Here is a 27,438-nt window from a genome sequence, read left to right as displayed (position 1 = left end):
TTTTAGTTGGAACAGTTTGTTCAGAAAAATGATCCCACATCTTCTTGGCCTCATACATAAAACATTATTTAGTTACAAAGGAATTACAACAAGAAAACAGGCCATTCAGCAGTCAATGTTGTCATGCACCTTTCATTTCAGTTTCAATTACACAGCTAGAAACTTATCTCAAAATTAGAAAATACTGCATCTGTTGCATAGCAACAAGACCATTTATTTAAATTCTTGGACTATAAAAGTAAAATCCTATTCCACATACCTCAGAGGGTTGCTGCAGCCCTTGTTTGACCTGATTGGACGTTGCAGACCACACAATGTTTACATTGTTTGAAGGCATAGAAGGTGAAGAGCACACATTTCCATTCTTCAGCTGCTCGGCTGAACAAGACCTTGGTCCCTGCCATCCTAGCACACTATCTGAAAGGTAAGTGCAGTAGAATATTAATAATTCCACTATTTGGAAGATAACCTAGTTCATCTACATTAAAGTTACTACAAACACTATTGATATAGCTGCAGTCTCAGTCAAATGATGTAGCTCATAAGTTACAGCTATTTGGTAGTACAGAACTTGAGCATCTTGCACCCATCAGGACAATCACAAGAATACCAATGACAAGGGAAACAATAACTTTATACTGCATAAGACGAAAGTGCTGATTGGTTGGTAGGGGGACTAGTCATGAAGAAAGCATCAGTTAATGGGTGACGGACAGTTAACTGCCAAGCATTGTTTGCAAGTTTAAACCGTGGACGGAATGTTTGAAAAAAATGGCGAAGTGTCAGGTTCTAATTCAAAACTGGCATGTTTCTTCCCAGAAACATAGCCAGATTGTCACTCCAGATCTTCTGACACTTTGTCAAAAAATGCAGGGTGTGGCATGTTTTGTACCGTAATTCTGGCAGGGCAGGGTGCCATAGAGCCGGCAAGCCCGGCTACAGGACAGGGTGCCTTCATCTCAAAGTGCAGTTGAAGGCCCCCCCACCCCTGGACATCGGGACCCCCGGCAGACGGGAACACCCCAACCCTGCAACACAGACTGATTCGGAATACTTAAATTACTTTAAATTCATGGTAATTAGGTTGACGCCTTCGCTGAGCATGAACCTGATTTCATCGCCGACAGGGGGCAAGGAAGTTGGTGGAACTTGGGTTTAGATATGCTCATCAACCTAGCAACACTGTAAACAGGTGTTTACCTAAGGCAAGTTCGTAACAATGGAGAATACAGTGTCAAATGTTAAAGTAAAGATAGTAAAAGTTCCAAAGAGAAGATGGGGATGAAATTAACGCTTGCATTTTAAAAAGTGAGCTCATGTAATAATGCAAAGCTTAGTTCAGATAAGGGAAGATCATAAAGAGAAACAGTATATCAGAGTCAAATTCACAAGGGAATTGTTTTGAGACTGTAGCTTACATCAGGAAGTTGTGACAACAACTATTAAGCTGTGCCTGGAGAAAGCCATTTTGAGGAGCCAGTTGTCTCTAGCCTAAGTTAGAAGCAACCTTAAAAGATATAGGCGTCTGGTGTGGTAACTATTGCTGGATGTTGCTTTTAGTTTTGAAATATATGGGATGTTGTTTGGGGAGGTTTAACGCAGAAGTTAGGGAAATAGAGGGATTTAGAACTGGGTAAATATAAAGATATTGGGAAAATTTGAATAATACTTTCTCCGGAAAAATTTCTAAGTGTGGTAGCGAGTCAAGGATGCTGACCTGGGGAGGCTCCTGGACACAGTGGAGAACAGGAGGGATGTCCTGTTCGCTCGAGGGTACCGGAGGATGAGCCACAAGGCAGTCAGTGCTGCCTGGGACGAGTGTGACCAGGAGGACTGTGACATGAAAAGGTCAACGACCTACCCCGGGCAGCACAAGTCAGTATACACCATAGCAACCCCCCCCATCCCCAAGGCCTCTTCCCATCCCCTCCCCCATGGGAGCGTCCATCCCCCACTCCTCCTTCAACTCCCCAACTCTTCCTCCACCCCCTCTCCCTTCAACTCCAACCCCTCTTTCACACACACACCGTCCAATCACTGCGAACCACGTGTGTGGCTAATGATGCGCTCGTGTCTCCTCAGGTAAAGCTCTCCCACAATTGGCGGGAGAGTTCCCAGACTGGCAATGGGGTGCCAGACATCAGAATCCTCACCTCTTTCGAGGAGCAGTGTGGAAACCTCTTTGGAGGTGGCCGGTGTGGCCGAGGGCAGTGCGGTCACCAATGCGGAGGCTATCGGATGCCGCAGAGGTGAAGAATCACCAGGCTCCACCCGGAGGACCAGTCAAACACGAGTACTGATTGCCTTACTGACTGATCTATTCCTCCGACTGACCACATGTCCATTCTCCCGCAGGTCCTCCAGCTAACAGCGCCGGCCCAATCTAGGTGGCCCCCCTCGCCCGACTCGGAGGATAACACCTCGGAGGGGAATTCCAAGGATGCAACTGTTATAATCACAGCACAGCTGCCATCCCAACTCCCCACCAGCGCAGATGCACACACCACTGTGAGAAATACTAGAGGTCAGGCATCTGGGACACAATCTGGTGAGCACCAACTGATGATGCACATCTGGTGGAAGCAAGAACCCCCAGGCGAGACAGCAGTTAGATAGTTGCTGGATTCCAGGACCCAGCTGGGTCCCAGCCTGATGCTGAGTTTCTGGAAGTGGATTACCCGGAGCGAATGTAGACAATAGGGTCTACATGCCAGCGTCACTCCAGCAGATCATAGCCGTTTAGAGGAGTCCCAGTGGTTATGGGCGCAGGAGATGGCACTGGCAATGAGTGGCACGGAGGACAACACTGTTAGGGTGGCGACCAAAGTGGAGAGCCTGGTGTACAATGTCGACACCATGAGTGAAGGTGCCCAAGGCATCGCGCAGTTTGGCCATGGCTGAGGGTCTCGACAGAATATCTGCCTCGTTGGGTGATGTCAAACATTACCAGGCCAACCTTGATGTGGTTCTGCGGAACATGTCCCGCTCTCAGATGGGAATAGTCGAGGCACTACGGAGCCAAGTGGGCATTGTCTTGGTGCTGCAGAGCGTGGCCCGGTCACAGAGGGAGTGTCCATGTCACTGAGGAGCATCGCCAAGGACATCGACACCATGATGCAGGCATTGGGGAACCGCCAGGGCTGGCAGAGCCAGATGATGCAGGTGCAGCCAGGGCTCAAACTGGTTGCCCCTCCGCCCCAAGGTGGACCCTAGGGCGCTGTGCGCATGGACTGGGAGGAGAGTGCCAACCCAGACCCGTCATATGAAGTGGCGACAGTGGGCACCATCTCCCCCAAGTTCCATCCCCTGATGAGGCCGCATGTTACAGTCAGCACACAGGACATGACGGCATGGCTGTGCATGTGCCGCTGGCAAGTGAGCTGGGGCCCTCCAGCCCCAGAGCACACCCACCAGGGGCATCGAGGGCCATGGGACGAGGTAGGCAGCTATCTGCCTCCACCGCAGATGTGCATCCTGGGGATACACCTAGATGTAGTGGTATCGCTAGCAGGGCCAGGCATTTTGAGGATCACTTTGGGCACCAGTGGGAGGGAATGGGGGGGTGGTTATTACCAGGAGTAGGGTATTGTACAGCTCATGAAACTCCTTTTTGCACAATCATTCTGATGTCTCTGTCACTTTCTTCCGCAATGCCGGCTGAACTTCGGATCCTTTGCCCATCTTTCCAGGCATCTGCCGCTCCCCGTGGCACTCACTCACCCTCCGGCTGTGGACATGTCCCCGGAGCTGTGTCCCATCCCCTGGGTGTTCGAATGTTGCATGTGTGGTGTGCCTCCCGCAGTGTTCAAGCACAGTGTCCAGGCATTAAGGTTTGAATGGGATGCTAGGCAATTATTCCCATATACTATATGACCCGCCGACCCACAGGAATCCACCTGGCATCTGTGAAGTGCTCACTTAACCACGATTGCCAATTCCCTATCAGCACGCCCAGAGGCCTCTACTGTCGGTGGTGGTTATGGGTTGTCGTTGGGGCAACGGGCAGACAAGGGTTTCCCCTGGAACGGAACACTAGACCAGGGGTTGGCATGGTGGTGCTGCGAGCGGTTGCCACCCCAGTGCATTCCCTCCAAACTGCCAAGCCGGCCCACACCTGCGGAAGGTCCCCCAGCCCCCGCCAAGCACTGGGGCAGCAAGCCCAGCACCCCTGGGCTCTTTGCCCATGTGCAAAGATGGCTACTCACCTTCCTGCCTCCCCACAAAAGTCCTTCAAAATGAGTACTAATTGACACCAGTGTGAGCACTTGCTGGGGAGGCCGCTGAATGACGGGAGGCCATTGGATATGGGGTGGCTCTCGTTAATTGTATGGAAATGGGGCTTACGTGATAATAATTGGTTTCTCGCCACGCTACGGTGAGATCCCGATTTCGCCTACAGGAGCGGCCTGATTGCATTGCAAACTGTTTGGCGCCTGGAACGGATCTCGTTTTTGGCCTCTCCCACTATTCACCGGCCTCGCTACGCTTGAGCGAGAGTGCAACAAGGCAGGAGAATCGTGTTCACTGTGTATAATCACTAATGTAGTTACATGTATTTTTAGTTGACTTTCTTGTGTGTTTTACTATCTGATAAACATTTATTTTGTTTTTTAAAAATCACAAAAACATCTGTGACATACTTCACTGTTCTTCACATATTTCCTCATATTATAGCAAATTGCAAATACTGTTGAGAACAGGCATTCAGAATTTCCCTTGTGAGATTTGGAATAGCCTAGCATTTAACATCAGCTGTGCTCTTAACACTGGTTAGGTTTCAGCTGGTATGTAGTATACAATCCTGAGCACCACACTTTAGGAAAGATGTCCCCGGAGAGAGTAGAGAGCAGGTTTACCAGGATAATTTCAAGGGTGAGAACGTTCAGAAGCTGGTTAATGGGAAGCATAACAGAGGTATTCAAAATTATGACAGGCTTTGAGCAAGCAGGGAGAAATTATTTCCTCTGTCAAAAGGGTCAGTAACCAGAGATCAGAGATTTAAAATAATTGGTGTGTCCCGAAGGTCTTGGAGGAAATGTGAAATTTATTGATAGAGGCAAGTAAAGCTCGGAATGTCCTGACATTCAGCGAGTCTGTCACTCGTATAGCAGTGGACAGAAATCAATGAAACGTCAGAGATGCTTCAGCTGGAAAGATCTGGAAACCAAAGTAGTTAATGTATAATTAGAAAGTTACATGAATTATGCAGCGTGTAGTTCACCATCATTGTTACAGCCACCACTGGCAACCGCTAACCTTGCCCTACTTAGGGTGCAGATCTTCTTGTAACTGGTAACGGGTTTCAGTAAGCACCTTATTGGTAATATGAAGGCATCACATACAGTTCTTTGTTGGTGTTACGGTTAAGAGAATTACTCCTTGTAGAATCCAGATGGATATGGCCTCCTTTGAAAGCCCTTCTTATCCCTCCTCTTCATCCCTTTCCAATTAGCTTGTCCTCTGCTCAATTTCCCAGCCAGGCAAAGGCAGTCAAACTCTCTCTATTTTTTTCCATCCATGTACACAATTAATTTTATTATATACCAATATCAAGGTAACCTGTGGATATGTACCATCAGGAGAAACAAAAATATATATCATAAACATATTTAAAACGTTACCATAGTAATGGAAGAAGAATATCACCCCCAGCCATTGACACAGTAACGTACCAGCCCAAAAATTACCAAATTTCCAGAATTCAATTTTAAATTTACTATGGTGGACACATGGCTTTGAGTTCTGTACCATAACCACTACACTAGCATGTACGAGAGATGTCACAAACATGCAGTGTGATATTATAGATTTTGAACAACAAATCTTTTTTTAAATGAATACAAAGAGCCTTAAAGATCACTGCCACGTCACTGGCAGAGGGCAGAGTGGAGATAAATGGGTCTTTTTCAGGATGGCAGCTGGTGATTAGTGGTGTGCCTCAGGGTATAGTATAGAGGGGGTATAGAACATAGTGCAGAAGGAGGCCATTCAGCCCATCAGGTCTGCACCGACCCACTTAAGCCCTCACTCCCACCCTATCTCCGTAACCCAATAACCCCATCTAACCTTTTTGGACACTAAGGGCAATTTAGCATGGCCAATCCACCTAATCTGCACATCTTTGGACTGTGGGAGGGAACCGGAGCACCCGGAGGAAACCCATACAGACACGGGGAGAATGTGCAGACTCCGCACAGACCCAGAGGGGAATCAAACCTGGGACCCTGGCGCTGTGAAGCCACAGTGCTATCCACTTGTGTTACCGTGCTGCCCACAATTTTTTATAATATACATTAATGATCTGGAAGAAGGTACTGAAGGCACTGTTGCTAAGTTTGCAGATGATACAAAGATCTGTGGAGGGACAGGTGGTATTGAGGAAGCAATGGGGCTGCAGAAGGACTTGGACAAGCTAGGAGAATGGGCAAAGAAGTGGCAAATGAAATACAATGTAGAAAAGTGTGAGGTTATGCACTTTGGAAGGAGGAATTTAGGCATAGACTATTTTCTAAATGGGGAAATGCTTCGGAAAGCAGAAGCACAAAGAAATTTGGGAGTCCTTATTCACGGTTCTCTTAAGGTTAATGTGCAGGTTCAGTCGGCAGTGAAGAAGGTAAATGCAATGTTAGCATTCATGTCAAGAGGGCTAGAATACAAGACCAGGAATGTACTTCTGAGGCTGGAAAAGGCTCTGGTCAGACCCCATTTGGAGTATTGTGAGCAGTTTTGGGCCCCATATCTAAGGAAGGATGTGCTGGCCTTGGAAAGGGTATAGAGGAGGTTCACAAGAATGATCCCTGGAATGAAGAACGTTTGAGGATTCTGGGTCTGTACTCGTCGGAGTTTATAAGGATGAGAGGGGATCTTACTGAAACTTACAAGATACTGCGAGGCCCGGATAGAGTGGACGTGGAGAGGATGTCCACTTGTAGGAAAAACTAGAACCAGAGGGCGCCATCTCAGACTATAGGGACGATCCTTTAAAACAGAGATGAGGAGGAATTTCTTCAGCCAGAGGGTGGTGAATCTGTGGAACTCTTTGCTGCAGAAGGCTGTGGATGTTAATTCACTGAGTGTCTTTAAGACAGCGATAGATCACCTCAATGGGGGAGGAGCTGCGGAGGGTGGTGGAAGTTAACAGAGGACTCCGAGCAAAGCTGGAAGACTTGGAAAACCGCTCAAGGCGGCACAATTTGAGAATTGTGGGCTTGCCTGAAGGGACAGAGGGCCCAAGGCCAACGCAATATTTCGCTAAGAAATTGGCGGACCTGATGGGGGAGGGTGAGAGCCCCACCCTGTACGAGCTAGACCAAGCTCATCGGTCATTCAGGCCGAAGCCCAAAGTGAATGAGCCGCCAAGGGCAGTAATTATCTGCTTCCATAAGTTTTGCATGAAGGAGAAGGTATTAAGCTGGGCGAAGCAGGAGCGTGAGGTGTTGAGAGATGGTACTGCAGTTCGGATCTAGCAGGACTTGACGGTGGAGTTGGCAAAATGACGAGCGGCGTTTGGGCGAGTGAAGGCGGCTTTGTACAAGAAGGGGGTGCGATTTGGTGTGGTGTACCCGGCGAAGTTGAGAGTAACATATAACGGCAAAGACTTTTATTTTGAGACAGCGGGGGCGGCTGAGGCGTTCGTGAGGGCAGAAGGCTTGGGACAGACGTGAAGAGTGGAACTGGAAGAGAGACTGTGGACTGTTTGAGCGGCTGTAAAATGTACAAATGTTACAACTTTCTTTTTACTGATTTGTATTAAAATTTACTTTTCTTTGCATTGTTACAGAGTTCAAGTTAATGGCGTTCTGTGTTGCGACGGTTAAATGTTATGTTAGTGAATTGTAGGGGTTGCATTGGATTGTTGGGTTTGTTTTGATGTTTCTTTCTCTGGGACTGGGTTGAAGGGGGCGAGAGGTCTTGGCGGGGGGAGCCAAGTCAGTTGGTGAACGGGGGTGAGGTGAGAGGAAGACTGCAGACGTTGGAGCCTGGATAGCAGGCTTCAATGGGCCTACGAGGCGAGCAAGAGGGGGTGGAGGGATGGATGTTGGGGGATGTTTTTGTATGGGGGGTTCTTGGGAGGGGGGGGGGGGGGGAGAAGGGGTTCGATGTTAACAATGGACAGGGGCGGGTCAGGCTTATGGGGCAGGGCCCGGTGGTATAGTGATGGTGGATAAGAAAGGATGGGGGGGGGGGGGGGGGGGGGGGGGTGAGAGACCCCCAGTAAGGATAGTCACGTGGAACGCGAGAGGGCTAGGAGGTCCGGTCAAGAGTGCTTGCACATCTTAAAAGTTTGAAAGCCGATGTAGCAATGCTGCAGGAGACTCACTTGAGGGGGAAGGAAAGGTGAGACTTAAAAAGGGCTGGGTTAGCCAAGTGTTTCACTCCGGATTTGATGGAAGGGCTCGAGGGGTAGCAGTGCTGGTCAGCAAAAGGGTACGCTTCCAGATGGAGAAGGTGGTGGCAGATCAGGGGGGTAGAGCCACCACCAACTTCCCTGCCCTATCCTTCACCTGAAGAATTTCCCTTGCCGCTGCCTCCCTCCGGAGCTGACCTGCTAACATTCAGGTGAAGGATAGGGCAGGGAAATTGGTGGTGGCTCCAGTGCTGATTAACAAGGTTTTTGAGGAGTTTTATGAGAGGTTGTACAAGTCAGAGCCACCCAGGGGAGACCGTGAGATGCAGGAATTTTTAGATGGGTTGGAGTACCCGAGGCTAGGGGAGGGGGACAGGGCTACATTAGAAGGAGCAATAGTGGAGCAGGAAATAAAGGGTGCGATTGGGAGGATGCAGTTGGGGAAGGTGGCAGGGCCGGATGGGTTTCCGGTGGAATATTATAAAAAATTTAAGGATAGGTTGGCACCCCTGATGGTGGGGATGTTTGAGGACGCGATAGGGAAGGGGGTGTTGCCGCAAACCTTGGGGCAGGCATCGATTTCCATGTTGCTAAAAAAAGATAAGGATCGGACGGAGTGTGGGTCGTATCGGTCCATATCACTTCTGAATGTGGACGTAAAAGTGTTGGTGAAGGTACTGGCGGGTAGGCTGGAGGAGTGCCTCCCGAAGGTGATAGGGGAGGATCAGACGGGGTTCGTGAAAGGGAGGCAGCTGTTTTCGAACATTAGGAGGGTTTTGAACGTTGTTATGGCACCGGCGGAAAGAAAGGAAACAGAGGTAGTTGTGGCATTGGACGCCGAGAAGGCGTTTGATCGGGTAGAATGGGGGTACCTGATGGCAGTGCTGGAGCGGTTTGGGATTGGACCAAGGTTTGTGAACTGGGAAAAGCTATTATATAAAGGAACCGAAGGCGAGTGTCTGCACAAATAATATCAGTTCGAGATACTGTTCTTTCCACCGTGGGACGAGACAGGGATGTCTTATGCCCCCCTGCTGTTTGCACTTGCGATTGAGCCGTTGGCCATCGCATTGAGAAGTTTGGGAGCATGGAAAACACTTACCTTCACAGGAGCAGGCCGTTGGATTTCGGCGGGAGCGGTGCGCAAGGCATTTCTGGGAGCATTGCGCAGATCAAGGAGACACAGCCGGAGTGAGAGAGATACAGACAGTGAGAATTTGGTAGTTTGGTGCAGTGAGGTAACCAGGAAAGGTAAGTGGTTAATCTAATTGTGCTGTTTTTCAGTTAAAAGTGCAGGGTAGTGTCTGATTGGCTGAAGCTGCCCGCACCATAAACTTAAACTAAACTAATTAATTAATTAGTGATGGCTGGTCAGGTGATGTGCTTGAGCTGCTCGATGTGGGAGCTGGCAGATCCCATTGCGAGCTGCAGCGACCACATCTGCAGTAAGTGTTGGCTGCTCGAAGAGCTCCGGGTCAGAGTTGATGAGCTGGAGTCTGAGCTTCAAACACTGAGGAACATCCGGGAGGGGGAGACTTACCTGGACACTGTGTCTCAGGAGGCAGTCACACCTGTCAGAGTAAGTAGTTTAAATCCTGCCAGTGGCCAGGGACAGCAGGGTGTGACTGCAAGTCAGGCAGTTAAAGGGAACCAGCAGTCAGGAACTCAGGAGCCTCAGCCCTTGACTCTGTCCAACAGGTATGAGGCACTTGCTCCCTGTATGGATGGCGAACAGGGTTGCAGGAAGGATGAGTCAGCTGACCAAGGCACCATGGTTCAGCAGGCCATTCAAGGGGAGGGAGTAAATAGGCAAGTTGTAGTTGTAGGGGATTCTATTATCAGGGGGATAGATAGTATTCTTTGTGAGCAGGATAAAGAGTCCCGCATGGTATGTTGCCTGCCCGGTGCTAGGGTGCGGGACATCTCTGACCGGCTTGAAAGGATACTGGAGAGGGAGGGGGAGGATCCAGTTGTTGTGGTCCATGTCGGTACCAACAACATAGGCAAGTCTAGGAAAGAGAACCTGTTTAGAGATTATAAAGAGCTAGGATTCAAATTAAAAAACAGGTCCTCAAGGGTCATAATCTCCGGATTACTGCCCGAGCCACGTGCAAATTGGCATAGGGAGGCAAGAATAAGGGAAGTTAACACGTGGCTGAAAGAGTGGTGTGGGAATGAGGGGTTCCCTTTTCATGGGACACTGGCATCAGTTTTGGGACAGGGGGGACCTATACCGTTCGGATGGTCTCCACCTGAACCGAGCTGGGACCAGTGTTCTGGCGAAAAGAGTAAATAGGGTGGTCAATAGGACTTTAAACTAAAGATTGGGGGGGAGGGGGGGGGGGGGGGGGGGGGGGAGTCAGGGAAGCAAGAGGTGAAGTAATCAGCGGGGAGCGTAGCTGCTTAGGAATACAAAAAAAACACGAACAGACAAAACTCAAGCGTGGTTACGATTGTCCCCATCCCACAAAATATGACACAGTGTATGGAAAGGCTCAGTAAACCAAGGTCCACCACGCTAAGAAAACAAAAAAGGACGGTCAATAGAGAATTAAAGGTGCTATATTTAAATGCGCGCAGTGTACGGAACAAGGTAGATGAGCTTGTGGCCCAGATTGTGACTGGCAGGTATGATGTGGTAGGCATCACAGAGACATGGTTGCAGGGGGTTCAGGACTGGCATTTAAACATCCAGGGATTCACAACCTATCGAAAAGACAGAGAGGTGGGCAGAGGGGGCTGGGTTGCCTTGTTAATTAGGAATGAAATTAAATCAATAGCACGAAACGACATAGGGTCAGAGGTTGTGGAGTCTGTGTGGGTAGAGTTGAGGAACCACAAAGGCAAAAAAAAACATAATGGGAGTTATGTACAGGCCTCCTAACAGTGGTCAGGACCAGGGGCACAAAATAGAAAGTGCATGTCAGAAAGGCAAGGTCACAGTGATCATGGGGGACTTTAATATGCAGGTGGACTGGGTAAATAATACTGCCAGTGGACCCAAGGAAAGGGAATTCATTGAATGTTTACAGGAGGGCTTTTTGGAACAGCCCGTGATGGAGCCCACGAGGGAACAGGCCATTCTGGACTTAGTGTTATGTAATGAGCCAGACTTGATTAAAGATCTTAAAGTAAGGGAGCACTTAGGAGGCAGTGATCATAATATGGTAGAATTCAATCTCCAATTTGAAAGAAAGAAGGGAGAATCAGATGTAAAGGTGTTACAGTTAAATAAAGGTAACTACAGGGGCATGAGGGAGGAACTGACGAAAATCGACTGGGAGCAGAGCCTAGTGGGAAAGACAGTAGAACAGCAATGGCAGGAGTTTCTGGGAGTAATTGAGGACACAGTACAGAGGTTCATCCCAAAGAAAAGAAAGGTTATCAGAGGGGGGATTAGGCAGCCATGGCTGACAAAGGAAGTTAGGGAATGCATCAAAGCAAAAGAGAAAGCTTATAATGTGGCAAAGAGTAGTGGGAAGTCAGAAGATTGGAAAGGCTACAAAAACAAACAGAGGATAACAAAGAGAGAGATAAGGAAAGAGAGGATCAAATTTGAAGGTAGGCTAGCCAGTAACATTAGGAATGATAGTAAAAGTTTCTTTAAATACTTTAAAAACAAACGGGAGGCAAAAGTTGACATTGGGCCGCTCCAAAATGACGCTGGTAATTTTGTGATGGGAAACAAGGAAATAGCTGAGGAACGGAATAATTACTTTGCGTCAGTCTTCACAGTAGAAGACATGAGTAATATCCCAACAATTCCGGAGAGTCAGGGGGCAGAGTTGAATATGGTAGCCATCACAAAGGAGAAAGTGCTAGAGAAACTAAGAGGTTTAAAAATTGATAAATCTCTGGGCCCAGATGGGCTACATCCTCGAGTTCTAAAGGAGATAGCTGAAGAAATAGTGGAGGCGTTAGTTATGATCTTTCAAAAGTCACTGGAGTCAGGGAAAGTCCCAGAGGATTGGAAAATCGCTGTTGTAACCCCCCTGTTCAAGAAGGGAACAAGGAAAAAGATGGAAAATTATAGGCCAATTAGCCTAACCTCGGTTGTTGGCAAGATTCTAGAATCCATTGTTAAGGATGAGATTTCTAAATTCTTGGAAGTGCAGGGTCGGATTAGGACAAGTCAGCATGGATTTAGTAAGGGGAGGTCGTGCCTGACAAACCTGTTAGAGTTCTTTGAAGAGATAACAAATAGGTTAGACCAAGGAGAGCCAATGGATGTTATCTATCTTGACTTCCAAAAGGCCTTTGATAAGGTGCCTCACGGGAGACTGCTGAGTAAAATAAGGGCCCATGGTATTCGAGGCAAGGTACTAACATGGATTGACGATTGGCTGTCAGGCAGAAGGCAGAGAGTTGGGATAAAAGGTTCTTTTTCGGAATGGCAACCAGTGACGAGTGGTGTCCCGCAGGGTTCAGTGTTGGGGCCACAGCTGTTCTCTTTATATATTAACGATCTAGATGATGGGACTGAGGGCATTCTGGCTAAGTTTCCGATGATACAAAGATAGGTGGAGGGGCAGGTAGTATGGAGGAGGTGGGGAGGCTGCAGAAAGATTTAGACAGTTTAGGAAAGTGCTCCAAGAAATGGCTGATGAAATTCAACGTGGGCAAGTGCGAGGTCTTGCACTTTGGAAAAAAGAATAGAGGCGTGGACTATTTTCTAAACGGTGACAAAATTCATAATGCTGAAGTGCAAAGGGACTTGGGAGTCCTAGTCCAGGATTCTCTAAAGGTAAACTTGCAGGTTGAGTCCGTAATTAAGAAAGCAAATGCAATGTTGTCATCCATCTCAAGAGGCTTGGAATATAAAAGCAGGGGTGTACTTGTGAAGCTTTATAAAGCATTAGTTAGGCCCCATTTAGAATACCGAGAGCAATTTTGGGCCCCACACCTCAGGAAGGACATACTGGCACTGGAGCGGGTCCAGCGGAGATTCACACGGATGATCCCAGGAATGGTAGGCCTAACATACGATGAACGTCTGAGGATCCTGGGATTATATTCATTGGAGTTTAGGAGGTTGAGGGGAGATCTAATAGAAACTTACAAGATAATGAATGGCTTAGATAGGGTGGATGTAGGGAAGTTGTTTCCATTAGCAGGGGAGACTAGGACCCGGGGGCACAGCCTTAGAATAAAAGGGAGTCACTTTAGAACAGAGATGAGGAGACATTTCTTCAGCCCGAGAGTGGTGGGTCTGTAGAATTTGTTGCCACAGAGGGCGGTGGAGGCCGGGACGGAGTGTCTTTAAGACAGAAGTTGATAAATTCTTGATTTCTCGAGGAATTAAGGGCTATGGAGAGAGAGCGGGTAAATGGAGTTGAAATCAGCCATGATTGAATGGTGGAGTGGACTCGATGGGCCGAATGGCCTTACTTCCACTCCTATGTCTTATGGAAAGGAATAGTGCGGGGGGGGGGGATAGAGCATAGGGTGTCCTTATATGCCGACGACTTGCTGCTGTATGTGTCGGAACCAAGTGCGTCAATAGGAGGAATATTGGAGCTACTGCGGGTATTTGGGTCTTTCTCGGGGTACAAGTTGAACCTGGACAAGAGGGAGTACTTTGTGGTGTCTCGGCCGGGGTGGGGGCAGGGGTGGGGGGCTGCCATTCCGTAGAGCAGGACTCATTTTAGGTATCTTGGGGTGCAGGTTGCCCGGGAGTGGGGGAGGCTTCGCAGGTACAACATCACTAGTTTGGTGGGGAGAGTGAAAGCCGATCTGGCAAGGTGGGACGGCCTTCCTCTGTCACTGGCAGGTCGGGTACAGGCGGTTAAAATGAATGTGTTGCTGTGATTCCTGTTTATTTTTCAATGCCTACCGATTTTCCTGCCAAAGTCTTTTTTCAGGGAGATTGAGGGAAGGATTACCTCATTCATGTTGGGAGGGAAGGTGGCCAGAGTGAGAAAGGTGCTGCTACAGAGGGGAAGGCAGGCAGGATGTTTGGGTCTCCCGCACCTGTTGTACTACTACTGGGCGGCGAATGTGGAGAAAGTGCGGAGCTGGGTCAGAGGGGTTGATTCTCAGTGGGTCAGAATGGAGGAGAGTTTGTGCAGGGGGTCGGGGCTGAAGGCACTTGCAACAGCACCGCTCCCGATAGCTCCGGGGAAATATTCAGGGAGTCCGGTAATAATAGCTTCATTGAAAATCTGGAGGCAGTTTCGCCAACACTTCGGTTGGGTTTTAGGGTCAAGGGAAATGCCGATTCGGGGGAACCACAGATTTGAGCCAGGGGAGGTGGGATGGAAGTTTTCGGAAACGGGAAAGAGAAGGGGATTAAGACGCTAAAAGATTTTTTTTGTTGGGGGTCGGTTTGCAGGATTGAGGGAGCTGGAAGCGAAGTATGGGCTAGAGCAGGGAGAAGTGTTTAGGTACATGCAGGTTCGGGATTTTGCCAGGAAGGAGATACAGAGCTTCCCAGAGGAAACAGCCTCCACATTGCTGGAGGAGGTGTTGACGAGAAGGGGACTGGAGAAGGGGGCAGTGTCAGCGGTGGACGGAGCTATTTTGGAAGAGGATAAGGCACCACTGGAAGGGATCAAAGCAAAGTGGGAGGAAGAGCTGGGAGAGGTTATAGAGGAGGGGGTCTGGTGTGAGATGCTCCGGAGAGTGAATGCCTCCACCTCATGTGCGAGGTTGGAAACGGGAACGGAGGCAGATATCATAGCCTTCGCCTCGTTGATCGCCCAAAGACGGATCCTGCTAGGATGGAGAGCATCCTCTCCACACAGTGCCCTGGCGTGGCAGGAGGACCTGTTGGAATACTTGACCCTTGAGAAGATCAAGTTCGAACTGAGGGGAAGCTCGGAGGGGTTCTACAAGTCATGGGCACTATTTATTATGCACTTTCAAGAACTGGATAACATCGAACATTAGATGGGGTGGGGGTGGGGGGGGGGGCTGTGTAGATTAAGGGTGACTATGGGTAATCCCGGATTCCTTTTGTCATTTGTTTATGTAAACATGCGGGCTGATGTTTGGGGGTTGGTGGGCGGATGGGATCGTTGTTATTATGGGGATTGACATATCTTGCTGATTATTGTTTATTGTTGATGGGTGTAAATGCAGGAGGAAATGTGAAAAAGGAGAATAAAAATATTTATTTTTTAAAAAGACAGCGATAGATCGGTTCTTGATTAATAAGGGGATCAGGGGTTATGGTTAGAAGGCAGGAGAATGGGGATGAGAAAATATCAGCCATGATTGAATGGCGGAGCAGACTCGATGGGCCAAGTGGCCTAATTCTGCTCCTATGTCTTATGGTCTAAGTCACCTGACCTTTTTTCCCGAAACATGATCTAGCTTCCAACAAGCTCTGACTGGTTTGCAGGCAGACATACCCATGCATTAAATGATTATTGCAATTCAATGAGTCTACAAACAGACAATAGTTTTCCCTGGTGTGAAAACCATGGCCCATTTTGAAAATTGTAGCTGATAAAGGGACTTTATATTGCTAAATGGATTGCCTTTACCTGGTCCTGGCTGAGGTATTTGTTCGTTTTTATATTGCAGTTTGTATTCTAATAATTTGACAGAAGAAAAGTGGAGTTGGTAGCAACAACTCAAGACAAGCAAGCAACATTTGTTTCAATTTGACAAATTTAAAATAGCAAGAGCTAAGGACACTTGCCTTTTGAATTGATAGAAAATGTGGAAAAGGCAACTTTTCTTTTGTCAAATGAATGAGTGTTTTTTCGGTATGAATAATGAAGAAAATAACTTCGTAATTTCAACTAACAATCAGGCAGAGGTAAATAAATCTGTGAATTTGTGGGGAGATTGACTCTTGTGAAGTGGAGGACGAAGGTCAGAGAAACGCAAATGTCCCTGCAGATTAGATTAGGTATATATTGAAGGAGGAAACCACGTCTGGGAACTGGCATTGTGGTAAAGAGAGAATAAGGGTGCTAGGAGGGAGAATAACTGTTGTTATTCAACGGGAAACCCTGTTGACAATGGCGAGACCAGAAGATACAGGTCAACGGCGGGCGGTCTGCACCACCTCGAAACACACAGCAGGTTGCACAGAGAATCCAGTCCAAGAAGTCACGGGTTCCATGCTATATCACTGGCTTCTGATTCGCCCACCACACCAGAAACCCTGACACTCAATGGTCCGGGGTGTCATTTTTAAAGTAATGCAAAAAAAAGTTCACCCAGATGCACCACCCCAGCATCAAGCTGGCAGCCACTGGCACTACCTGGGTACCCCTCCCCCCCCCCTCCCCGAACTCTCCTGAAAAGTACTGCTCACACACCTTCTGAGACCAGTTGTGCTTCTTGCTGTTCTGCCATCACACCACTGTGGATGAAGTTTTTGATGTTGGATGAGGGTGAGAAATGATTCATGCGTATGGGCCTGATAATTATGTGATAATTTATTGCAATGAGATTCCCAATGTTGAACCCAGCCCGTCACCAATAGGGGGAGTGGACAATCGCTTCCCGGTTTGTTGTTGTAGTGAAACGTGACATTGGCCTTCTCGCTGTATTATACAGACAAATGCCACCAGCTCTAAATATTTCCAGCTGCACAGAAGTACAAGGTATGGATGCCCGCTGTCGTTTGCCCCGCGCGATCGAACCACTAACACTCGCGCTCAGGACGGCGAAGAATTGGAATGAGATCCGGAAAGGAGTCACAGAGCACAAAGTCTTGCTCTATGAGGATGACCTGCTCCTCTACATCGTGGACCCACAAAACAGCATGGAGGGAATCATGAAGCTCCTGAAACAGTTTGGAGCTTTCGCGAGCCACAAACGTAAACTGAGCAAAAGTGAGGTCTTCATGGTGAACCCTTAAGGGGGAGGGGCAGAGCTGGAGGGGTTGTCATTTAAACAAGCCTGACACAAATTCCGCTACCTGGGGATCTAAATCACCCATGACTGGACATGAATCCGCAAATGGAACCTGACCAGTGTGGTGGAGGAAGTTAAAAAAAAAAAAACTCACTCCCACTCTCCCTGGCAGGGAGTGCAGACGATCAAGAAGAATGCACTGCCCAGGTTCCTCTTCCTGTTCATATCCATTCTGATCTACATCCCCAAGGCCTTCTTCAACTCATTAGAAAACTGATCATTGTGTGTGTGTGTATGGGTGGGTGGGGGGGGGGGGGGGGGGGGGGGGGGGGGGGGAAAGAGGAGAAAGAACCCTAGGATCCCTAAAAATGTACTGCAGAGAACGAGAACCATGGGGAGCCTAGCTCTCCTAAACCCGCAGTATTACCACTAGACTGCAACTGCGGAAATGGGAAAGGAGTGGATAAAGGAGCCAGAAGCCGAGTGATTGTGAATGGAGGACGGCTCCTGCACAGGGGACTTCCTTGCGGGCCCTGGCCATGGCTGTGCTCCAAACCCCACCGAACAAGCACTCAACGGGGGGGGTTGCAACACTCCATCCGTGGACAACTGCGACGGCACTTCGGATTAACCAAAATGTCCATTTAAGCCCCCATCTGCAATAACCACAGGTTTGCACCAGCCACCTTCAAAAAGTGGAGACAGGATGGGGGGACATTAACAGCTAGAGATTTCTACACAGGCAACAGACTGACAATACTTGAGGAACTAATGAGCTAAAATACATGCAGGTCAAAAAAACACACGAGTGGGGAAACAAGAACGTACCCACGACCACCACAGCAATCGCTGTTAGAGGGCCGACGGGATGCGGACATACTAGGAAGAGGGAACTGGGGCAGCCTGTATAGGCAACTAATATGTAGGGTAGGCACACCATTGGACAAAGTGGGAAGAAGATCTGGGGTTTGAAATAGGACTCTAAAGCGGAACACTGTACAGGTTCAACTCCACCTCCACATGCGCAAGGTTAAGCCTAATGCAGCTGAAAGTGGTACACAGAGCACACTTAACCAGAACCTGAATGAGCAGGTTCTTCCCAGAGGTGGAGGATATATGTGAACGGTGCCAAGGAGGCCCGGCCAACCACGCCCACATGTTCTGGTCTTGCCCCAGACTGGTCGGGTTCTGGACAGCCTTCTTTGAGGCAATGTCCAAGGTGGTGGGAATGATGGTGGAGTCGTGCTCGAGAGTGGGCAATCTTCAGGGTCTCAGAATAGCCCGATCTCTTCATGGAGAGGAGGGCCGTGCCCTTGCCTCCCTAATCGCCCACCGGAAGATCGTGCTCAGCTGGCGATCAGCAGCACCACGTCATCACGCCAACCAAATGGAAACAGGACATAAAAACTGATGAGGGACAAGGGGCACACCTGAAGACCAGAAGGAGAGGGGTGGTCAGGAAGAAATGGGGTCAAAGGAGGCAGGGGACCCAGCTAGAAATGAACACCAACTGGGGAATGTAAAACAAGAAGCGGTAACCATTGTAAGTTAACAACGGTCCACTTCCGGTGACGTGCTGAGCAGTCGCACATCAGGTGGCTCTCCTCCAGAATACAATAATATAGGCACTTTTGGACGAATTTAGTCCAATAATTCAGACTTATTTTAACCATAAACTAGAAAGGAAGAGGAAAGGTGCTGTATGGCAGCGAAAGGGAGCTCAAGAGGCCACAGAGAAGGTAGAATTAGAGGAAGAGGTCAAGAGCAGCGAGCGAGTTGGCGGACCCACAAGGCGAGGGGTCCCCCGGCCACCCGGACAGAAGAGACCGACGAGCCAAACAAAGGCGCCCCCCCCCCCCCCCCCCCTCCCCTCCCCCCCCCCCCCCCCCCCCCCCCCCACCGGCCTGGAGATGAATGGAAGACATTCCTGATTAAGGAATTGACGGTGATGAGAGAGGCGATTAAAATAGAGATCCAGGTGGCTGTCAAGATGGCGGTGATGGATGCGTTGGTCACTATGAAGATGGCAATCAACGGAATGGGGAAGAAACTGAAGCTCAGGAGAAGACGATCCGAGAGCTTGAAATGGCATCAACGGAACAGAGCGACAGAATTGTTGCTCTGGAGGCTGAAATAAAAAGTTTGGTGGTGACCCAGGGGAGCCTGAAGGGAAAGATCGAGGATCAGGAGAATCGGTTTCAGCGCCAACATATCCGGATTTGGGCCTTCAAGGACATCAAAGGCAGGGACCTGGCCAACCACATGTTCTGGGCACGCCCCCAAGCTTGTCAGGTTCTGGACAGCTTTCTTCAAGGCGATGACCAAGGTTGTGGGGGTGAAGGTGGAACCGTGCCCAAGAGTGGGGTATCGAACCAGCCAGAAATCATATGGGAAATAGGGCCAACGCCTTTGCATTTGCTTCCTTAATCACCCTCGAGAGAATCCTGCTCGGCTGGCGATCAGCAGCACCACCCATAGCTGCTGGCAGACCTGTCAGAATTTCTCCTTCTGGAGAAGATCAAATAAACCATCCGAGGGTCGGATGATGGCTTCCACAAAGCGTGAGGGCCATTCATCAGCATGTTCCAAGACTTGTTTGAAGCCGAAAACGGCTAGAAAAGGAGGGGGACGTATAGGAACTACCAGGGTCACATAAAGCAGACAGGAATGAGGGAGAGACCCAAGGAATCACCAGGAGGATACGCAGGAAGAGACCAATGAGGGGACCAGAGGGCCCCCCACAATGCCATAAGAGCAATATGAGCGACAAATAATCCATCTACGGCGGAGCAAAGGGCCTAAGACAGGGTTCAAAAATAGCAGGAAAGGGGAGGGGGAGAGAGACCAAAGAAAAAGAAACTACATATAAATTGTAAATAATAATCATTTCAATCATCTCCTGTACAGTGTACAAATGTAAAACAAAAATAAATAACAAAAGTTAAGTGTTGTAAATAATGAAAGGCGACCGACATGTATATATTTCTCTTCTTTTTATTCTGTTTTTGATGTGTGGTCACGCTGGCCTTTGTTTTGCACAATATGAAAAATCCTTAATAAAAAAAAAGGATTAGATCAGGTTATCATAGAGAGTACGATCCCTTCAGAATGCTGAAAGGGGAGGGAAGAGGAAGGAAAAGTACATTTGTTGGTGGGATCTCACGCTACAAGTGATGATCCACTGATTATGGAGACTGATAGGATGCAAAGTGAAGATAAGGGGAACCTGATCATCGTTCTGAGGGACGGACGGATGAGAGCAAAAGTGCAGGAAATGGGATAGAGGGCCCTATCAACCACACTGGGGAGAATTCTCAGTAGAGGAAAAAGGAAGACATATATCAAAAATGCTACTAGAGAAGACTGCATCATCAAAACAAATGCAACAGAGATGGACTAACTGGGAGAATGAAATGGAGTCCTTACAGAAAGCTGGGTGCAAGGAAACGCATTCAAGATAGCTGTGGGACATAGTTTATGGCGAATATTTGTTAATTATTCCCAGAAGTTGAGAGTCTGTCGATTTCAGTGGAAGCGGTGCGCAAGTGATTTCAGGGAGGTAAGTGTATCCTTTAAAAACACTTACCTTCACAGGAACAGGCCAGTCGATTTCAGCGGGAGCGGTGCGCAAGTGATTTCTGGGAGGTAAGTGTATCCTTTAAAAACTCTTACCTTCACAGGAACAGGCCAGTCAATTTCAGCGGGAGCAGTGGGCAAGTGATTTCTGGGAGGTAAGTTTATCCTTTTTAAAAAAACACTTCTTTTCTGTTTTATTTTTTTCGACCCGTGGACTTCTGGGAAGACCCCCCCCCCCAACCAATAAATTCTGGTGGAGAGGAAACCCGAGACACTACACGTGTAGTGTCTCCCACCCGCCCTCCTCCTCTAACCTAATAATAAGACCCATTGGTGTGAGGTAAGTGCCATATTGTATTATTATTATATTATATTATTAGCATTGTGCAGGTCAAGGTTCGGAGGTGGAGGAGCAGTCTCTGTCAGGGAGAGAACCTGAGAACATCTAAGACACTCAGAAGGTAAGAAGGTAAGTAAGTGATTTTTACTCATTTTTACTTTTTCAAATTGTGTGTGTCGGGGGAAACTGAAGTGACATCACAGAAAAGCTGTGACCTGAGTGGCTGGTTGGGAATCTACACTAAATTAAAAAAATTAAGCATTGGTAACTAATTAAACATAATTACTTAATTATAATTTAGAGGGGTATCTAAGCCAGAGATCGGAGAGATATAAACTTAGCTTTCGCATTTCTATTAGAAATCTAGTGCTAGGAAACAGATAGTTAACAGTAACTTTGAAATTTAAAAAAATATATATTTTTTAAAAATAGATTTTTAAAATTTTTAAAATTTTAATTAATTGACGCAATGTCAGTTAGAGGGGTGCAGTGCTCTGACTGTGAGGTGTGGCAGGTCCGGGAGGCTTCCAGCGTCCCGGATGGCTTCATCTGCAGAAAGTGCACCCAACTGGAGCTCCTCACAGACCGCATGGTTCGGTTGGAGCAGCAATTGGATGCACTTAGGAGCATGCAGGTGGCGGAAAGCGTCATAGATCGCAGTTATGTAAATGTGGTCACACCCAAGGTTCAGGCAGAGAAATGGGTGACCACCAGAAAGGGCAGGCAGTCAGTGCAGGAATCCCCTGTGGTTGTCCCCCTCTCGAACAGGTATACCCCTTTGGATACTGTCGGGGGGGATAGCCTATCAGGGGAAAACAGCAGCAGCCCGAGCAGTGGCACCACGGCTGGCTCTGATGTTCAGAAGGGAGGGTCAAAGCACAGAAGAGCAATAGTAATAGGGGACTCTATAGTCAGGGGCACAGATAGGCGCTTCTGTGGACGTGAAAGAGACTCCAGGATGGTATGGTGCCTGGGTCCAGGATGTCTCCGAACGGGTAGAGGGCATCCTGAAGGGGGAGGGAAAACAGGCAGAGGTCGTTGTACATATTGGTACTAACGACATAGGCAGGAAGGGGCATGAGGTCCTGCAGCAGGAGTTCAGGGAGCTAGGCAGAAAGTTAAAAGACAGGACCTCTAGGGTTGTAATCTCGGGATTACTCCCTGTGCCACGTGCCAGTGAGGCTAGAAATAGGAAGATAGAGCAGCTAAACACGTGGCTAAACAGCTGGTGTAGGAGGGAGGGTTTCCGTTATCTGGACCACTGGGAGCTCTTCCGGGGCAGGTGTGACCTATATAAGGACGGGTTGCATCTAAACCGGAGAGGCATAAATATCCTGGCCGCGAGGTTTGCTAGTGTCACACGGGAGGGTTTAAACTAGTATGGCAGGGGGGTGGGCACGGGAGCAATAGGTCAGAAGGTGAGAGCATTGAGGGAGAACTAGGGAATAGGGACAGTGGGGCTCTGAGGCAGAGCAGACAGGGAGAAGTTGCTGAACACAGCGGGTCTGGTGGCCTGAAGTGCATATGTTTTAATGCAAGAAGTATTACGGGTAAGGCAGATGAACTTAGAGCTTGGATTAGTACTTGGAACTATGATGTTGTTGCCATTATAGAGACCTGGTTGAGGGAAGGGCAGGATTGGCAGCTAAACGTTCCAGGATTTAGATGTTTCAGGCGGGATAGAGGGGGATGTAAAAGGGGAGGCGGAGTTGCGCTACTGGTTCAGGAGAATATCACAGCTGTACTGCGGGTGGACACCTCAGAGGGCAGTGAGGCTATATGGGTAGAGATCAGGAATAAGAAGGGTGCAGTCACAATGTTGGGGGTTTACTACAGGCCTCCCAACAGCCAGCGGGAGATAGAGGAGCAGATAGGTAGACAGATTTTGGAAAAGAGTAAAAACAACAGGGTTGTGGTGATGGGAGACTTCAACTTCCCCAATATTGACTGGGACTCACTTAGTGCCAGGGGCTTAGACGGGCGGAGTTTGTAAGGAGCATCCAGGAGGGCTTCTTAAAACAATATGTAGACAGTCCAACTAGGGAAGGGGCAGTACTGGACCTGGTATTGGGGAATGAGACCGGCCAGGTGGTAGATGTTTCAGTAGGGGAGCATTTCGGTAACAGTGATCACAATTCAGTAAGTTTTAAAGTACTGGTGGACAAGGATAAGAGTGGTCCTAGGATGAATGTGCTAAATTGGGGGAAGGCTAATTATAACAATATTAGGCGGGAACTGAAGAACATAGATTGGGGGCGGATGTTTGAGGGCAAATCAACATCTGACATGTGGGAGGCTTTCGAGTGTCAGTTGAAAGGAATTCAGGACCGGCATGTTCCTGTGAGGAAGAAGGATAAATACGGCAATTTTCGGGAACCTTGGATAACGAGAGATATTGTAGGCTTCGTCAAAAAGAAAAAGGAGGCATTTGTCAGGGCCAAAAGGCTGGGAACAGACGAAGCCTGTGTGGAATAGAAGGAAAGTAGGAAGGAACTTAAGCAAGGAGTCAGGAGGGCTAGAAGGGGTCACGAAAAGTCATTGGCAAATAGGGTTAAGGAAAATCCCAAGGCTTTTTACACGTACATAAAAAGCAAGAGGGTAGCCAGGGAAAGGGTTGGCCCACTGAAGGATAGGCAAGGGAATCTATGTGTGGAGCCAGAGGAAATGGGCGAGGTACTAAATGAATACTTTGCATCAGTATTCACCAAAGAGAAGAAATTGGTAGATGTTGAGTCTGGAGAAGGGTGTGTAGATAGCCTGGGTCACATTGAGATCCAAAAAGACGAGGTGTTGGGTGTCTTAAAAAATATTAAGGTAGATAAGTCCCCAGGGCCTGATGGGATCTACCCCAGAATACTGAAGGAGGCTGGAGAGGAAATTGCTGAGGCCTTGACAGAAATCTTTGGATCCTCACTGTCTTCAGGGGATGTCCCGGAGGACTGGAGAATAGCCAATGTTGTTCCTCTGTTTAAGAAGGGTAGCAAGGATAATCCAGGGAACTACAGGCCGGTGAGCCTTACTTCAGTGGTAGGGAAATTACTGGAGAGAATTCTTCGAGACAGGATCTACTCCCATTTGGAAGCAAATGGATGTATTAGTGAGAGGCAGCATGGTTTTGTGAAGGGGAGGTCGTGTCTCACTAACTTGATAGAGTTTTTCGAGGAGGTCACTAAGATGATTGATGCAGGTTGGGCAGTGGATGTTGTCTATATGGACTTCAGTAAGGCCTTTGACAAGGTCCCTCATGGTAGACTAGTACAAAAGGTGAAGTCACACGGGATCAGGGGTGAGCTGGCAAAGTGGATACAGAACTGGCTAGGTCATAGAAGGCAGAGAGTAGCAATGGAAGGATGCTTTTCTAATTGGAGGGCTGTGACCAGTGGTGTTCCACAGGGATCAGTGCTGGGACCTTTGCTCTTTGTAGTATATATAAATGATTTGGAGGAAAATGTAACTGGTCTGATTAGTAAGTTTGCAGACGACACAAAGGTTGGTGGAATTGCTATTAGCGATGAGGACTGTCAGAGGATACAGCAGGATTTAGATTGTTTGGAGACTTGGGCGGAGAGATGGCAGATGGAGTTTAATCCGGACAAATGTGAGGTAATGCATTTTGGAAGGTCTAATGCAGGTAGGGAATATACAGTGAATGGTAGAACCCTCAAGAGTATTGAAAGTCAAAGACATCTAGGAGTACAGGTCCACAGGTCATTGAAAGGGGCAACACAGGTGGAGAAGGTAGTCAAGAAGGCATACGGCATGCTTGCCTTCATTGGCCGGGGCATTGAGTATAAGAATTGGCAAGTCATGTTGCAGCTGTATAGAACCTTAGTTAGGCCACACTTGGAGTATAGTGTTCAATTCTGGTCGCCACACTACCACAAGCATGTGGAGGCTTTAGAGAGGGTGCAGAAGAGATTTACCAGAATGTTGCCTGGTATGGAGGGCATTAGCTATGAGGAGCGGTTGAATAAACTCGGTTTGTTCTCACTGGAACGAAGGAGGTTGAGGGGAGACCTGATAGAGGTCTACAAAATTATGAGGGGCATAGACAGAGTGGATAGTCAGAGGCTTTTCCCCAGGGTAGAGGGGTCAATTACTAGGGGGCATAGGTTTAAGGTGAGAGGGGCAAGGTTTAGAGTAGATGTACGAGGCAAGTTTTTTTACGCAGAGGGTAGTGGGTGCCTGGAACTCGCTACCGGAGGAGGTGGTGGAAGCAGGGACGATAGTGACATTTAAGGGGCATCTTGACAAATACATGAATAGGATGGGAATAGAGGGATACGGACCCAGGAAGTGTAGAAGATTGTAGTTTAGTCGGGCAGCATGGTCGGCACGGGCTTGGAGGGCCGAAGGGCCTGTTCCTGTGCTGTACATTTCTTTGTTCTTGTTCTTTGTTGAGAAGCCTCTGCCACAGCTTGGTCTTTCAATTCAATATACTATAGTTTCTGTTTACAGTGCAGCCTGCCAAACCCTTTGTCATTTAATCTCTCCTGTTTTCCAACTTATCACAAACCTTCACTGTTGTTCTTTTTGCCATCCTCTCTCCTTTCATGTGCTTAATATATATTACATTTCAAACTTTTCATAGTTCTGATCAAAAGTCATTGATCTGAAATTTTAACTTATTTCTCTCTCCACAGATGCTGCCTGATCCGAGTATTTGCTGCATTTTCGTATTTCAGATTTCCAGTATCCAGAGTATATGTTTTTGCAAGGATTAAAAATAACCTTCAACAAGTTTAAATTCTACAGTAGTCAACCTATTTCTGCCACAGTATATCTCGAGGACTGTTTCTCTTATTTGCTCCAAATTTTCTATTCATGTCTACAACTTCCAGCTGTGCGTAACAAAACCATCTAAACGTCATTACTGCCACCAATCTTACCTTTTCATATTACCACAACTTTTCCTTCAACTAATAATTTGTGTAGTCTGGAACCTAGATTTCCTTGCAACTGGTATCATGGGCGGAATTCTCCGCCTGTGTGATTCTCCGTTTTGCCGGCAGCCCTGGGGGTTTCCCGACAGCATGGGGGTGCCCCACAATGGGAAACCCCATTGACCAGCCGGCACAACGGAGAATCCCGGCGCGGGTCGGCGCAGAAATGTGGCGCGGCGGGGTGGAGAATCCCGCCCCAAATGTCTCTGTGATGAAAAAGGTAGAGACTTTCTGGTAACAGGTGAATATGAGATTACTCATATTCCCTGTGGTGTCGAGTTAGTATCCCAAATAATACCTTTTTCATATTTGGCACACCATCCATTACATGAAACGTTAATTCCCTCCACGCAGGCGCACTGTAGATCTAGTGTGAACTATTTGCAAGATATACTGTAGCAACTTGTCAAGGCTTCTTTAACAGTGCCTCTCAAACTCATAACCTCCGCTGTCAAGAAGGTGCATAAGAACAGAATTTTCTGCAAGCTCCCCTCTAAGTTACAGATCATCCTGACTTGGAAATATCATCACCAAGTTAAAATCTTGGAACTCCCTACCCAATAGGATTGTGCAAGCACATACAACAAATGGACTGCAGTGATTCAAGCAGGCAGCTCACCACCACTGTATCAAAGGAATTAGGGACAGGTCTTGACAGCGAGGTCCACATAGAATTCACAGAAGAATCCATAGAATCCCTACAGTGCACCGTAGCCGCCAAAACACGACTCTACCCAGGCACACTTCCCCACCCAATCCCTAAAACCCCGCACATTGATCACAACTAATCCACCTAACCTGCATCTTTGGACACCAAGGGGTAACTTAGTATGGCCAACCCATGTACCCGCACATCTTGGCACATCCCATGAACAAATTTTAAAAGGCTACTGGGACTATGATCCCAACAGTTCTGGGGTGGGTTTGAGAATCCAGTGTTCTGCTAGGCTACCAGTGATTCACAACACTATAATACTTACCTGTTGACAATCTTTTGCTATGCTGGGCTGCTTGCTGTGCACTTTGTTGTAGAATGTTCAAGCATTCACCAAGGCAGCTCATGGTAGCAGCTGAGGTAGCTTTCAAAAGCAGCAAATCTTGATCCAATGCAGATAGAGGCCCACAAGGTGGGAGAGATTCTATTGAATGCACAAGACTCTTTTGTTGTCCTTCTGCCTGGTTCATCATCTATTAAAACAAAAATTAAGAGTCTAGTGGATCTGTAAATGAATAACTGTTGAAGCCAAAACATGTGAATTTCAGTGAAATTCATCACCATCAGAAATAAACAAAACTCCCCCGACAGTGTTTTTCCAAGAATGGCAATACACAAGATTAATTTTCCAATCAAGGTCAAAGAAGAAAATGCCAAATTTCTCATTAAGCAACCATTGAGGATTGCACTAACACCTTCACAC

The 27,438-nt window shown here is 47.8% G+C and overlaps 1 protein-coding gene across 1 annotated transcript in view; it reads right to left on the bottom strand.

The window, feature by feature from the left end:
* LOC140425459 (oxysterol-binding protein-related protein 10-like) overlaps positions 1 to 27,438 on the bottom strand; it is a 349,560-nt gene that overhangs the window by 172,157 nt on the left and 149,965 nt on the right. Inside the window, exons 5-6 of the mRNA XM_072509757.1 lie at positions 27,001 to 27,208; positions 260 to 417 (exon numbers count right to left, since the gene is read on the bottom strand). Coding sequence (XP_072365858.1) covers positions 260 to 417; positions 27,001 to 27,208 — 366 coding nt within the window. The remainder of the gene's footprint in view (positions 1 to 259; positions 418 to 27,000; positions 27,209 to 27,438) is intronic.

This window comes from Scyliorhinus torazame, chromosome 6 (assembly GCF_047496885.1).
Source record: "Scyliorhinus torazame isolate Kashiwa2021f chromosome 6, sScyTor2.1, whole genome shotgun sequence".
NCBI classification, from domain to species: domain Eukaryota; kingdom Metazoa; phylum Chordata; class Chondrichthyes; order Carcharhiniformes; family Scyliorhinidae; genus Scyliorhinus; species Scyliorhinus torazame.
This window is presented reverse-complemented; position numbering and strand designations above follow the sequence as displayed.